At 43.9% G+C, this 16,238-nt stretch overlaps 1 protein-coding gene across 2 annotated transcripts in view; it reads right to left on the minus strand.

The window, feature by feature from the left end:
• The window catches only part of LOC122394896 (fibroblast growth factor receptor homolog 1-like), a 91,022-nt gene that overhangs the window by 1,826 nt on the left and 72,958 nt on the right, over window positions 1–16,238 (minus strand). The window contains exons 1-9 of one of the 2 annotated variants that reach the window (XM_043392101.1): window positions 5,954–6,376; window positions 4,791–5,147; window positions 4,121–4,513; window positions 2,677–2,864; window positions 1,951–2,086; window positions 1,389–1,874; window positions 441–939; window positions 228–368; window positions 48–153 (exon numbers count right to left, since the gene is read on the minus strand). In XM_043392101.1, the coding sequence (XP_043248036.1) occupies window positions 48–153; window positions 228–368; window positions 441–939; window positions 1,389–1,874; window positions 1,951–2,086; window positions 2,677–2,864; window positions 4,121–4,513; window positions 4,791–5,147; window positions 5,954–6,212 (2,565 nt within the window). In that variant the 5' untranslated portion in view covers window positions 6,213–6,376. Of the gene's footprint in view, window positions 1–47; window positions 154–227; window positions 369–440; window positions 940–1,388; window positions 1,875–1,950; window positions 2,087–2,676; window positions 2,865–4,120; window positions 4,514–4,790; window positions 5,148–5,953; window positions 6,377–16,238 lie in introns of those variants that run through there. The other variant, XM_043392102.1, reaches the window with a different exon arrangement.

Consider the following 16,238-nt stretch of genomic DNA (forward strand, 5'->3'; position numbering starts at 1 on the left):
AAGACAGAAATTTAATGATTTAAACAATCACTTCAACGATTTCTCACCTCGTTCGCAGTGATCGTTAGTATCCTATCCAGGTCTTCGACCAGTTCCCCGAACATCGGCCTCTCGTTGGGCTGATAGCTCCAGCAGTCCCTCATCAGCATGTATCTGTGACGTATTATTTATCGATAACGACATAGCAACTAAATAACGACACAAGAATTTCGATTAAATCTCCTTACATTTCGATGGAACAACATGGTGGCTTTTCCATTCGATGACCAGTTCTCAGCAACTGGAACAATTTCTCCACGGACGGTACGGACGGATAGGGTGTGCCACCCAGCGTCATGATCTCCCACAACAGAATTCCGTACGACCATCTGTAACATCACAAAAAAAGAAACACTCTTTGATGTTCTCATTCTTGACGAAACAATCAAAAAGACACTTACACGTCGGACTGAGTGGTGTAAACCCGATGGAACAGAGCCTCGGGCGCCATCCACTTAACCGGCAACCGTCCGTCCGTCGTTTTCCTGTAGTAGTCGTGACAATGAATGTCCCTGGCAAGACCGAAGTCAGCGATTTTCAGGACGTACTCGTCGCTGACCAGGACGTTCCTGGCGGCCAGATCCCTGTGGATGCATCGCCTGCTCGCCAGATACTCCATCCCCCTCGCCACTTGATACGCGAACGACACTAAATCCTTTTGCGTCAGGGTTTTCTTCTCCTTGGCCTCTTGCCCGATCGTTGGCTCGTATCCAGAGGACGGTCTGTGGTCTCGTAGGAAATCCCTCAGATTCCCGTGAGGAGCGAACTCCACGACCACGTACAGCGGTCCTCCTTGCGTGCACGCGCCCAACAGATTTATTATGTTCACGTGCTTCCCGATCATCTTCATCATCTCCATTTCGGACACCAGGTCCATCATCTCTGCGTCCGTGTGACCCTCTGCAAAGGAATTATCAATTTGGAATATGGGGTTTAAGCATCGATTTTTTTCCTGAAAGCAGTGAGATAGCTAGGGTAGCAAGGAGTGAGGTAGCTAGCTAGCAAGGAGTGAGCTAGCTAAACTAGTAAGGAGTGAGCTAGCTAGCTAGCAAGGAGTGAGCTAGCTAGATAAGCAAGGAGTCAGCTAGCTAGCTAGGCAAGCAAAGGAGTGACCTAGCTAGTTAGCAAAGGAGTGAACTAGGTATAGCAAAGGAGTGAGCTAGCTAGCAAGGAGTCAGCTAGCTAGCTAGGCAAGCAAGGAATGAGCTAGCTAGCTAGTAAGCAGTGAGCTACCTAGCAAGCAAGGAGTCAACTAGCTAGCTAACAGCATAAGGTGAAAGGTCTGCTCTTATACCTCGTCTGTGGTTTGTGACAACGTTTGAAGATAGTCCAAGTTTCGTAGAACGTACCTTTTAACATTTTGACAGCCACCACGTTGGGAATACCAGGTTTCCCAGTGTTGGTCTGTGCTCTGACGACTTTTCCAAAGGCTCCCTCGCCGAGGGTGTTCCCGAGACTCAAGTGTTCCCTGGGCAGCTCCCAGGCGCTGTCCACCGGGAGTTCGTACTCCGATATGCTGCCGCCGTTGCTGTCCTCAGCGGCCACAGTAGACTTTTGTTTCTCGATTTTTACCACCGGCATCAGTAATGGCTCCTGAACGTTCTGGGCGTTCACCAGATTCTGCTTCTCGACGATCACTTTCTTGGTCCATTGCGTGACCACCGCGGCGCGCGCGGTCTCGATCGCCAGCAGCTTCTTCATCTTCTCGCGCTTCAGCCGGTGGAATATGTAGATGACCACCACGACGCCCACGGCGAAGAAGATGAACAGAACCGCGGCCAGGACGTTCACGAGGATCTGCGGTTTCGCGGGGATGGGCACTCTGTCGTCCAAGGCTGATCGAAATATTTGTTCAAAATTCGAAATTCTCGAACAACGTTTTCTTGTAAATCAAACTCTTCAGGTACTTACATTCGACTACTCGCAAATAGGCGCTGCTGAACGTTTCCCCCAACGTGTTTTGGGCGATACAGGTGTACCAACCCTCGTCCCTTTCGGTCACGTTGTACAGCTTGAGCACTTCCGGGTTTTGCACGTTCGTTCCATCCTGTGGCAGAAACATCGCCCGTCGAGAACGTTGGAAAACAACAAACGAACCCAAACTTGCCCATTTTTTACATAAAAAAATTCCAATATTTGGAAACTGATGCAACGTAAGATATACTGTGCGGTGCAAGTTTGACACGTTTTCATAAAGTGAAAGAAATAACGATACAAGCTTGGACAGGCTAATTTGAAAGAATATCGACTGGCCACTCGAGGACATGCACGAGAAATTGCTCTCCACTCGCATGCACACGCTCTCTGTTCGTCAAACGGAAATACAAACTGATACGGAGCAACAGTGGGAGTAAATCAAGTTTAATAGCAATACGGTAGATTTCGATTAATTGGAACCCATAAGATAACACTTGAGCAACCAATTAATTGTACAAACAATTGTTGGGTATAACAAGCAAAGATTCATATTGGAATCAAGGTCCCAAGTAAAAGCAAGCTGTCTGAGAAATCTATCGTATTTAAAAAGCAAAGGATAATGGTGTTCGACGGACAGGAGAAAAAGCATAAACGGCGAAAGCTCTGATAAGCGTAGAGAAGAATCGTATCATGCGGTGTGAAATAGTTCTACGTGCCCACCTTGACCTCCACCCGGAAACTGTGATTGGTTTTGTTGACAGTGTCGAAAGAAGTGTGATAACCGTGATACCATTCGAGGTGACGATGCGCGTCCGATAGCACCTCGCAGTTCATGGTTGCGTTGCCTCCGATCAGAACGGTCATGTTTCTCGGTGCCCTGGTCAGTATCGGACGGTGTTTCACGCTCTCTACAGGAAAAATAGACCCAACCACCGTTTCTTAACCAGACTCCAAGAAAAGAAAGTAAAAAGAGACGTCGCTTGGTACCATATTCGTTCACTCCACGATCAAATGAGATCCCTGGGACCTGGGGATCGTTTGCTCCTTCAAAATTAGGCCAGTCACAGTCTAAAAGCCTTTGGACTGCTTCTCAGGGATCTCATCAACCCCTTGCCCCGCGATTCAGTTTGAAAATGTGGCCAAAGACGCTTTCACAGGCGCCGGAAGACCAGAGCTCTATCAGAGTCTGCCAATTGGCTGGACGCCAACGGAGCCATTAGAAGAAAGCTTCAAAAATTGATTCTTCAAAAAGCACTATTGCGCAATAACACAATTTCTCGTATCTTTCGAGGCAGGGGGTTGAATCGTGAACGTTATAGGAACGAATCTGATTCCAAGAGACCTCTGAGAGAAATTCTAAGGAGACCCGCACCTGGGAGGATCATTAAAATACAGACAAGTTAAATACACCGGTCGGGACGAGCGAATGTTACTGAAAACGATAAAATGAACGCGCAGAGGTCCGGGAGCAGGCAACCTGAAACGTTCTAAGATACAGGGTAAGCGCGGTTCCAGCGTCAGCTCCTCCACCATCGTTAGTCACTAGGGTATTTAATCGAGAGAAGCGGCCAGAAGTCACCAGAGTCCTTCGTCTAAATAGTCTACGATCGGAATGCTCTTTTGGTTAGGGATCGAGTGCGCCCCGAGAAGACCATCCGCCGAGAGGAATCTCCACCACCTTAGCGGTTACGAGCCGCCTGTACCTGGACCAAAATCCCTTTCGGGGACTTCTCCTTGTCACCTGGGTACTCGGACACCTTGAGCCACTGCATGTACGGCTCGAGGTCGGACACGATCGGACACGTGAAGGTCACCGTGCTGTTCAGCAACGCTGTCACGTTCTTCGGGAACTCCTCCTTGATGTACGGCTTGTGTGGGTAACGTTCTACAGATTCATCAAGTCACGGGGTTTTAATGCACCTCTGACCACCGTTGATGAACGCTCGCGGACAAGGAATTGCCCGGTGATGTCGCGAAGCGCTGGGTCGTAACGTGCAAAAGGCACAGAACGAGAAAAAGTACTGTTTTAAAGGAACTTTTTACGTTGCAACCCAGCACCTTCCTATCGTTCGCAAATTAAATCGTCACGCTTCATCTTTTCGTTAAGGATCGTTCGGGACACATATTTTTTCGGAGTGCATATTCGATATGGAGCTCCACCCACCTATAATCTCGACCTTGGTGGTGCGGTTGATGCATCCTAGGTAATTGCAGACCACGCAGGTGTAATTCCCGCTGTCTTCGGGGACGAGGTCCTCCAGCCTGAAGGTCCACTTGCTGGTCAGGAACGTACCGAGCATTCTCTTCGGTTCCTCGTTGTTCTTCAGCCAGGTGATGTTTGGCCTTGGATTACCAAGGCTCGGGCACCTTAAACGGAGCATGTTACCCGCCGGCTTCACCACCACGTTCGGCATCTCGATGCTCTTATTGAACGACGGCGCGCGTTCCGGCGCCGTATTGTTGTGCTCACCGGCCGTCTCGTTGTCGCTCTTTTCGTTGTCCAAGTCACTGTCCACGGTCTCGCTGTCCAGGTGTAGCGATCGGATCTCTGGCAAATCTGCCAACGAAACGTTCCAAAACTATATTTAGATAGCTCTCGATAAACAAGAAAATGGACACAAACGATCGCTACCCGGTTAACTGAAACGATCGCTACCCGGTTAACTGAAACGATTACTAACCGGATACATCGCGCAACTTTTATTAGAAACAATTTTATTGAAAATTTCAGGTTTCCCGTATAACTGAACAGTGACGGATGGAGCGTGACCTCAGTTAACCGGGGCACGCTGTCCCCGTTGAATCTGATATTGGAAAAGTATTCGATTACTGACTTCTCCCTTCGATTTCCAATTCGTTCGTTTCTTCCTCGGCTCGATGGGCCCCAAGAGTGCTTCCCAGCTTGTCGACATCGTGCTGGTAGCCGTCGTTTTGCAACGTGTCGATTCGTATCGTGACGTTCCTCCATTCGGCCGTCGTGTTCGATTTGAACAGACAACCGTACGAGCTGGCGTCTTCCGGTTCGATATACTTGAATCTCAGGGACTGCTTCATCAGCCGTATTCTGGGCGACGACGGCTGGAACGTTTCGTCATCCTTGTACCAGGTCGTTTCTCCGTTCGAGCTCGACGAGCATCGTAAGATGAGCTTCTCGCCGACCGATACCACCACCGCCTCAGGATGATTTAGATCTGTAACCAAAATCAGATACACCTTCGATCTTTACAAACTATCGAATGAACAATCTTAGACTGGCAAAGCAATCCATAAAAAGATATACTATAGATATTTAATTCGATTGATTTGTCATCGAGTCTCATAAATTAAAATTGAAACAGTTTTCCATTTACGAGGTACTCGTGAAACAAATTTAAACAAAGTTAAATAGTATACTTGTGAAAAATAAATTACTTATGTAAAACGAATTTGTTCTCTTAAGATTCGTAAGGTTTCTAGAGATGTTTTTGTAAAATATTTTACGCTGCAAAGATTGAATACCTTCGCGGATAATTCGAAATAGAATTTCACCGCGACTTTAATGGATTTCACGTTACGCAGAATTGCTTCTCCGAATTTTTATCCGCCATCTACGCAGAACAATAATTTACTACGCGTTTCCCGAGCACGGGCTTCACGAAGATAAATTGAACCAGCTTGTACCTTGGCAAGTGTTTGCATCTTCTAATTCGATTCTTCCGCGAATCGTACTTGGGATACCGCTAGCAAGATTGCGCAAAGTAAACGCGTGCTGCGATCTAATTTTTCGAGACTCGAATTTCGAGCAGGATAACAAAATCGACTTCGTTCGCTGTCGATGACCATACAATTCGAAGGAAAATTCAAAATCTCTGTGTTTGTGATTCCTCCGCGGTTCAAAGCTCGTCGTCGAAAGAGTTAAATTTACACGTTAAGCGAATCCCCGCGATAATTTTATCCTGGTTTCGAGGAAAGCCTCGAGAGCACCGACAGCAATTGCTTCCACTTTATCAAAACACACCTTGGATCGAACGAACGATCCCCGATACTGCGACTCCGACCTTGGAGATCAAGGCGGTAGTCGGTCCAGTGAAACGAAAACACGACGGCCACGTTCGCCAGCGTGTCGTCGGGTCCTTCCTTTCGTGAAAATGGTTCTCGTTCGACCAAGGAAACTCGTTCTCCCGTCCATTCATGAAGTCTGTTTCGGAGGTGTCGTTTGGACGACGGCCAAAAACGCATCGCGACACTGTCCCTTTTGACGTTCCATCTGGAATCATCTCGGTCGATTCGGTTCCTCCCCGTCCCCAGAATGCGCCCGACTAAATTTAGAGGCACGTCGAGGGTGTCTTCTCTCGTCTGCTTATGGCTCGTCCCGTCATTACGCTTCGAAAGCCTCCACCTTTCACGATCTCCCGATATTACACGGATATCCGATATTATCGAAAACCTACAGAAAAACCTCCACAGACTCCATTAGAAAAATTAATGGGGAAACGTGACTGCTCGGAACACGGGGCAATCTTTGAATGATAAAACATTTTTCGATAGGAGGTCTGGGTTATAATTTTCTTCCATAGAATTCACGTATCGTCAGTCTCAATTTTAACACATTACCGACCGATAGCCTATTAATCGACTTTTTTTACCGGCCAACACTTACCGACCGATAGCGTATCAATCAACTTTTTTACCGACCAACGCTTACCGACCGATAGCCGATTAATCAACCGCTACCGGTCGGTAAAGTGTTAATTGCGTTTTTTAAGATGCACCGTCTGTAGTTTTAGGTCAATATCTTTTAAACCAAGCAATAGTTTCAAGATTAAGTGGTTGTAAATTAGGCATAAGTGGTCCTACGTATCCTGAACATATCTGACTCTGAAAGGATGCACCAAGACCCCTAAAAATACAAGTATCTTGCAAATTTAAATAAAAAAAAACAAATTCCAACGAGATGACAAACAGTCTCAATCATCATGGCGTCTAGAATTCGCAGTTTTCTGTAACTATCGCAGCAAGTATACCAAGCGTGCCCATCCAATCGGAGCGAATTCCACGTCGCCCACGGTTTCCTGGTCTCGGTGATTCCCCGGCGAAATGCTTCAATTCCATCTCCCTTGGTCTTTTGCTCACTTTTCCCTCGTCTTTAAACATCCTCAAGCTCCCGTTCGCGTGCACAAATGTCTGATTGTCCCGAGAGCTCTCTCGACGGAAGTCGATCGAGTTTATTGTCTCTTGCCGCGAGTTCCGTTCTTCTCTTTTTTTTTCCGGGGACTGGCCCCGCCACGTGGCTCGCGATCCCTCCGACGCTTTTCGATCGAGAGCCACGCCAACACGGTTAAACAAATAAACCTTACGAATAAAGTTTATCCCTTATTCGGTATTCGAAATTTACGGAGACAAATTCGAACGATGATTCTCCGAGTATCGGAGCTTTAAGTTCGATCTCCGAGTATGACATCACGTGGGCCATCTGCCATGATCCAGCTGCCCGGGAATACCGAAATAATAATCAAGATATATTCGGAGGTATCGCGTGGCAATCTATATTTTTACAATGAAAATATTCGTACAATAATAACACTAAAATTATAGAGTTTACAAACTCGGTACGACGAGGATATTTCAAATTTTATTGACTCGCCCTGTACATTCTTTCGATGGGAATTAAAATGGCTCCAGCTTCTATTGGTGGAGTCAATACCAACTTTGGAGTTCAGTTCGAGCTTCGAGAGATCTGGTGTGCACCGTGTAAATAGGTAGAATACTATCCTAAACGCGTTTCGTTTCCCCTTGTGTGTGTAGACGCTTTGATCGCGACTACAAAGAGAAAATAGGAGGGAAAGTCGACCCACCACAGAATAGCACGGTAAAAAGAAAGATGCACGTCCCGGCCGAGACACGAGTAAATAAACGTGGAAGCTCGGTCGCGTTGTCAAACGAGGGAGATTCATGTACCCGCCATTAGCTAATGGCTAATGCTCCCCGAACGAAACGACCGTGCATTCTCACGTCCTCTTTTGCGCTATTTGGTTTTAGACCGCACGACGCTTCCTGCATTATCGCGCAATTAATTTTAAGAAGTTATTACTTCGACCAGGAAGTCCAACGGGCTTAAAATAGGCTGGCAATAATAAAAAAACGACCGTTTTTCTAGCCTTTTTTGCAAGTTGGACCACGTGATGTTTACGAGGAATGGAAAGAGGGAATTTCTACATATTCTGAGACAAAATACGCGTTGTTTGCATTCTGAAACTTTAAAATTGTCCAATTCGTTCAGGAGCTATGACTTTTTAAACATATGCATGGAATTTCGGGCCACACATTATGTTTTCGGTAAAGAATTTTTTTTCTGGAAAATACGTAGGATTTCGGGGGTATGTGTATTCATCAAAAATGATTGTAATTGACTCCTACAACTAAAAATAATTTTTTTAGGACGATTTGAAATTTTTTTTTCTCATCGAAAAATTTGTCTATTTCTTGAATTTTTTTCTCGAAACTGGGTAGGATTTTGAGGGTATGCCTATTCACCAAAAATTATTGTAATTGACTCCCGGAACCGAAAATAATTTTTTTAAAACGATTTGAAATTTTTTAATTTCGCCGAAAAATTTGTCCACTTCTTGAATTTTTTTCTCGAAACTAGATAGGATTTCAAGGTTATGCCTGTTCACCAAAAATGATTGTAATTGGTCCCCGGAACCGAAAATAATTTTTTTAAAACGATTTGAAATTTTTTAATTTCGCCGAAAAATTTGTCCACTTCTTGAATTTTTTTCTCGAAACTAGATAGGATTTCAAGGTTATGCCTGTTCACCAAAAATGATTGTAATTGGTCCCCGGAACCGAAAATAATTTTTTTAAAACGATTTGAAATTTGTTAATTTCGCCGAAAAATTTGTCCACTTCTTGAATTTTTTTCTCGAAACTGGGTAGGATTTCGAGGGTATGTCTATTCACCAAAAATGATTGTAATTGACTCCCGGAACAGAAAATAATTTTTTAGAACAATTTGAAATTTTTTAATTTCGTCGAAAAATTTGTCCACTTTCTGAATTTTTTTCTCCAAAATGCGCAGGAATTCGGGGGTATATCTATTGACCAAAAATGATTGTAATTAACCCCTGCAACCAAAAATAATTTTTTTAAAACGTTTTGAAATTTTTTAATTTTACCGAAAAATTTGCCCACTTTTCTGAATTTTTTTCTCCAAAATGCGCAGGAATTCGGGGGTATATCTATTGTCCAAAAATGATTGTAATAAACTCCTGCAACTAAAAATAATTTTTTCAGAATGATTTAAAATTTTATAATTTTCTCGAGGATATTCATAATTACATGAAATTCTCCATCGACAAGTAACCTAAAATGTAGCTCTTCTTGAAGATATATTCTCAGTTTCGAGTACTCTCTAGCCAGCTATCTCTATTACAAAGAGAACACTATGCATGTCGCCTAGTTGTAAAACACGTTATGTTGCACGGTCCGAAAAAAAAAAAAAATTGACGAGTCATAAGTTCTCCGCTATTATTAATGATTTACGTACACCGCGATATTAAAAAATATAAAATAAAAAGGAAGAATAAAAATCCTCCCAGTCCAATTAATTTCCATTGCGAGGTAGGCGTGTATCGTAGCAGGACAGTTACCGTGGTAATTTACGAGCGGCCGTTTTCACCTTATTTAGCAGAAGCATTACGCGGCCATATTGCACGATGAATTGTTCGATGTAATTATCTAACACGCGGTTTGAGTATGCCGGTCGATAACATTGTGGCGCGTCGGAACGATCGCACGGGGCATTAATTCCGTCCGATAAATCTCTCTCGATCGTCTGAAAAACCGTACCGAGACGGTGTTTATCGGGAACAGCACGCGCCGATCGTAAATTAATTTCAAAGTTTTCGCACGGCTGCCCGGGGTACGCTTCCGCGAGGCGGTCGTGACCGGTTCTCAAAATATTTTTCGACGCGGGAACCAATTTAGAACGCGGCTATCTTGGAAAATCCGCGCAAGAAAGAACGATACCAAGTTCCACGGAAGCGGTGAATTTCACTAATAAACCAACGCGTCGGGATTCAAAACGGAAACGGGGCCGCGATCGTATCGATTTGTAACCGTTTACATATTCATGCGTTTATTATCTGTACGCCATAAAGCGATACTAGTTTTCGATGTGAAATATCGTCGATTTATTTATTTCCTTTTTTTTCTCTCTCTCTCTACGTATTTATAATACTTAACGACCGTAGAAACGCGCAGATTATACCGAACGGAGTCCATCAACCGAGGAAAGTGATAGGAGAGATATGACCGGGTAACGTAATCGGTGGCATAAATTTGCGCGAATGTATGAACCGAGACGATAGACTCGTACATTATCTGATCGAAAGCGGCGGCTTTTTTAAATGTTCCTCCGATAGGAAAGTGCCGGGACACTCTGTCACAGCTGTCCGGACGCGCGAAAATCCGCGACGAGACAAATTGGCTCGAATCGGGCGTGAAATAGAAATTGCTACAAAAAAAACAAACTGTACATATACATATTCGCCATTTTGAACGCCTCCGTCGAGCTTAGAAGACAAAGTTTTCTTTCGCGTCTACGATCAGGGCAAATAGAAGAACAAAAGTGGAATCTTGGAAGCGAAAACCGGGGAACTGCAGGTGCAGAGACTCCGTAAGATGGATTATCTCGAACCGTGGCGCGGAACGTGCCAAAAATATTCCTACGGGCCGGCCATTCGTAATCGTTCTCAACAATCGTGGTACACGTGTCCGGCCACCGCTGCTCCAACTATGTAGTTGCAACAGATCTCCATTATTTATTGCTCGTGTACGTGTACCACGCGTGGAGGCTTGTTCGAACGAGCGTACGGATCTGGTCGCCGTGGGTACCGAGCTACAAATCCGAAAGTCGGTTTCTAATATCCGCCATCGTCGCGTGAAACGGATAAAAAGAGGCTCGGAGCTTAGCCATCGATTTATAGTGGAAAGTTCAAACGGAAACTTGGTCGAATCGCTGTGCAGGATTATGCAACTGGTTGCACGGATCCACGCTATTTATCACGAGCGTCGAGGTATCGCCTTCGAATCGACCATCGTCGCATTGGCGAAGCTAGAAAACCTGGAAGCTGGTTTCTAGAGCCATCCGACGATAAAAAGAAACTAGAATGCAAAACGGTTTTTAGCGGGGGGCTCATTACTCACGTCCTTGCGCCACCCAGAAACCTTGTTATAACGAGCGTACAAATATGGGTGGCTCGGATCGAGCCAGAAACCTGGAAGTTGCCCGGGTGTCGTTACGAAACTCGACGAACAAAAAGTAATCGCGAGGGAACTGGTCGAAATGCTACGCACATCGGCGCTAAGCGTAAAAGAAACAATCAAAATCGATACAGTTTACGGCGAACCTACGATTCCCAGGCACTCGACGCTATCTTTAGAAACGGCATAGCATTTCGTTCCGCTTTAAGGGGCTATACCCAGTGTAGTACTTTTGAAAAATGAAATTTTTTTTTTTTGCAGAATATTATATTAAAATTCCATTTAGATTATCATTATCTCCCCTTCATTAAGTATCGACGATTAAAACTTTGCCCATTTTGTCAGATTTTGATACTTTTCAAAAATCCTAGTTCATGGCACGGAGAATACTTTATACTGTAACAGCATTTTTGTTATTTCTGCAGCAGCGGAGCTACTTTTTTTTTTAAGCACAAGTCGCTTGTTTTTGATTATTTTTGTACCAAAAAATTATTCCAAATATTTGATTCGTTACTAAACACATACCTAAAGTTTAGAAACATTTAAAAAAAATTCCCGAAAATCATCTGGTACAGCCCCTTGATGGAGTTAAAATAACTCGAATGTATTCCTGGCCCACTTTGCAGAACCGAGGACAATAATCGAGTGTTCGTGGGATTGATAAAGTCGGAGCTGCGTCTAATTCGGCGAGTTCGCGCCATTAAGCTTCTCATTAATCACGAAACTCCGGGGAACGGGGCAAACTGACGTTTCCCTTCGAGTAATGAGAACCGATGGCCGGAGCGATCGTTCGCGTCGAACGACGAATCCATTTTCGTCGACGCGCCGTGACGAACCGTTTTAATCCGCTGGTCTAGCCAGGTCTAGCCAAGCTGGCGTTAATCTCTTCAAATACACCGTGAACCGACGCGGGAACCGTAACCTGTGTTTACCAGAAACGCATCTATTTCTGAAACAAGATTCCTCCTTTCCTATCGACCGCCCCCCCCCCATTCCCGGCGATTTGCTTCACGGTTCCTCAAGTTTACAACGCGAGTTTACGATGTAACTTGGCTGAAATTCTAACCTTCGCTATTTCTATCTAAATATCAAACGTTCCTTTGTTACGTATTTTTTAATCAAACTTTGAGGAGGTTGAGAAGCACTGCGAGGAACGCGAACAATTTATTACCATCGTTACGAAAACGAAGAGGAAATGTACGCCATACAAAGTAGCAAGAATTATTACTTGGGCTACCTTATCGCGAAAAATTTTACTTTCGAGTTACGTAAAAATGGTGCACTTTCGTGTCTTCCTCAACTTTTAGTTCCATAGGAAGATCCAAGAAAAATGGAACTACATTTTAGAATTCAGATTCTTCGTAATATGAAGACATGTGTAAATTGTTTACAAATTTTATTAGAAATTACGAATGAGTGGTTTTGACTGCTTTGATAGTTTTAACGTCGAATAAGAATTTTTTCCCCATTGGAAGTAGCATTCGTTGGCCTTTGTAAACAGCCCTCCAGAAATATTCCCAACCTCTGCAACCCCAGCCTCTTAACATCAACAAGCTCCAAGAACGAATTGCTTCCTCGACTATGTAGCCTGGACTCGGTTTCCTCGCGCGTTTTCCTCGTTCTTTGCCAACGTGTTAATTGGCCAAGGAAATAATTTCCCCCGAATGACGATTTTCTCGCTTGTTTGGAACGCTTCCGGAATCGACGAGGATTGCAAAGAAACAAACGCACGGGAGCAAACGTTGTAAGTTCTCCGGTTCGTTAGGCTATTCATGACGGAACGAACCAGGTTGTGTCGAAGATGGTTGACTCTGGAAATAGCCACCAGTAGAGATTATAACGAGCCTATCGGAGAGGTACTTAGAGGACAGCCCGGTGATTTATGTCCTTTTAATTGCGTACCCCTTTAGCACCTAGCCAGAAGGTAGCCTTTTATCTTTGGCTCCTGATTCTTCGACCACTCTAACTCTGAGTTAATACATGATCGAGTTGCCTACCATTCGTTGCAATCAAATGATTGAATTTGCTGTTGAAATATTATTCTATGGTTGTTTAAAAATTTTCTGCATTCAGTTCGAGTCTTGGACCAAGTGCAATAATTAAAAGTAACAAAAAGCAAATTCAAATTCTGAATACTACGAGTACACTAATAACACGCGTCCTTCTCAAACAGGAGCCTGAAATCAGCACCAACAAGAGATTTTAATTACAAAAGAGAGAAAGTAAATCAGTTCAATTACAGCGGCTAGAAACGTTCCTTTTTCGATTCTTCGAACGTGTTCCTCGCAGAATACACCGCGCCCTGACGTAATTAGCCAGCGACCGGGGACTTTAATCGAGCTGGGTATTTCTGGTCACGGTATTTATCGTCGGGTAACGAGGCTAGGATTTTTACGAATGATAAACATCCTCGAACATTCACGTAGATTTACCAGAAACGTATCTCTCCAAGCGATTTCGTTTCCTTTCGAGACGTAGAATCTGCCTGAACACCTTGTGCACGAGTCAATGGACGCGAACAGATTAAAATGGGGGAAAGAAACGCTCGAAAGTTGCGTGGAAAAAATGATTTGCGGCGAGAAGTCATCGCTTGTGCAGAAGTCGCGCGTTGAAGTCTCCGGAATACACAGTACTCACGCGCTGCATCGATCTGCATACTTCGAACAGATGCTTCTACCACGATATATTTTTAATACGTAGCTCTTGTTTAACAGTGGAACCAAAACAATTAATTCTCAAGTTGAAATGTTAAAGAAAATAAATTTTAATAGGCTTCATAAATCTTACTGAAGTTATGAAAATAAGTACTAAGTTTTAAGTTATGTAGTTTACAATTGTCTAAAATCGAAGTTTTTATCTCGTAAACAATTGTATCGTTCTAAGTTGGCAGTCAACGTGTTAAACAAATCCAGTTTAGTATATTTAATAAATTTCAACAGAAATGGTAATTATTAACGTCTGTTTAAAGGATACGGAAATTATTTCTCGATAGTTTGCTTTCAGACAAATTCACAGTCGTCGACTTTGTATAGTATTTAGATTAAATTGTCTCTGTTTGACGCTATCTTTCACCTCGACTTCGGAGACAAGAGCAACGGAATTCGATGGGCCCAGCGTGGTTTCGTATTACGCCGATCCCACGCTTAGATCCTCGATTTTTGATTCTTAATCCGACGATCCGATCCAGAGATCTCCGATGTACCCGGGATTTGAATGCATGGTATTAATTCTACAAAGTGGAAACCCGATACGACGAAACCCCCTTCGCGGCTGTGTTCTATCCTCGAGCGACAAGGGAATCACTCGTCGCTTATCGTTCTGACGAAATAATTTCCTACGCTTCGATGCGACACGCTCGAGTCCCAGGATCGAGGATTACCGGAGCCACCGGCTGGATTACAAAGCCCCGTATCGGGTCTACAAAGCGGGAACACGATATTAGAAGCGGTTTTGTCTTCGAGATCGGTAGCTTAACTCTCTGACGAAATAATTGCCCATATATTCGGTGCTAATCTCAACGTCCGGCTTAATTACGAACGGTGTATCGATTTTGCAATCCGGAAATTATATCGTGCTGTAATTTAAGGTCTGTCTCTGGCGGGGGCCAAGGAAGTTAGCCGTCTTTTCCATCTAATCTCCGGGGAAATAATTTTCCGCGTTTCGACAGGATAATCCGCGATGGGCTGTATTCGAATTTAAGTGGATTAAGAAATTCGAACGCGAATGCTCGACGTTACTTCGCTTTGTCGCCGTCGATAAAATTATTGTCCACACTTGGACGCGTCGGATGATATATTATGTTCGACGGCGAGTGGATTAAGAGCGATTACTCGAGCAACGTTCTTATTTAAATATAATCCTGGAACTTGACGGGCGTTGAGTCACGCGTGACGCGTTTAAAAACAATGAACGATCGATAACGTTCGATAAGAGCGAGATATCGCGTGGTTTTGTGGAAACAAAAGCGTCGAAAGTGCACACGTATGCCCCGTTATGATTGGCCCTTTTGATCGCGTGGTTTTGGATCAGGTGGCTCGGCGAACGTTCCCAGGTCGACTTGGATGCGTCTATTACCAGCCAGGAGATAGAGACGCGTCTTCGTGTGTCCCGTTTCTCGGACGTTCTAATTAAGATTCCAGTCGAAAGGGTTCGTTGTTTGATATAAAACAACCGCAACGCGGGGTAGAAAAGAATAAAAAAAGAATACGCGAGGGCTGACAGATAGAAACGTTCAGCGATTTGACGGCGGGAGATTCGACTCAGGTACAAAACGACCCACACGGCTACCGCCTGCATAATTATACCTTAAAAAGGATGATCCCTTTGGAGAGATTAAGGGACAGTGCTTAAGACCGGCTGCTATCTTAATGAGCGTACGGAGCCACGGTTCCCCAGGCTGCCTCCGCCCGATCCCAGACAATCGTAATTAAGCTTCAACAGCTTTCCACGAGGTCAACTATGCGTGTTGCTTGGTCCTGGAAGCTGAAATACGGGAGTAAAATCCGCGATATCGAGTATAAACTCGAAGGAACGACAAAACTGATGACTACTTTGGTCCACTAGCGTGTCTATGACTCTAAGATGAGATAAGATGGCTGATTCTATCCTTATAGAGTCGCAGAAATCTTTTGCAAATATAGTGTTTTAGTCAAAATAAAATTCACGCTTAAGAGACACGTGAAATTTTGAAAAAGAAAGGGTTTGTTTATCGTTGAATTTCATAATTTAACAACTGGAGAATAATTTCTCCAAAATGCGCAGGAATTCGGGGGTATGTCTATTCACCAAAAATGATTGTAATTGACCCCCACAACTGAAAATAATTTTTTTAGAACGATTTGGAAGTTTTTAATTTTGTCGAAAAATGTTGGGACCTACTCGAATTTTTTTCTCGAAAGTGTGTAGGATTTCGAGGGTAAGTCTATTGACCAAAAGTGATTGTCATTGACCCCCGTAACTAAAAATAATTTTTTTAGAACGATTTGAAATTTTCTAATTTTGTCGAAAATTTGCCCACTTTTCTGAATTTTTTTCTC

Source organism: Colletes gigas, unplaced genomic scaffold (assembly GCF_013123115.1).
Source record: "Colletes gigas isolate AHSC1104 unplaced genomic scaffold, ASM1312311v1 Colletes_gigas_Sc00004, whole genome shotgun sequence".
Lineage (NCBI taxonomy): Eukaryota > Metazoa > Arthropoda > Insecta > Hymenoptera > Colletidae > Colletes > Colletes gigas.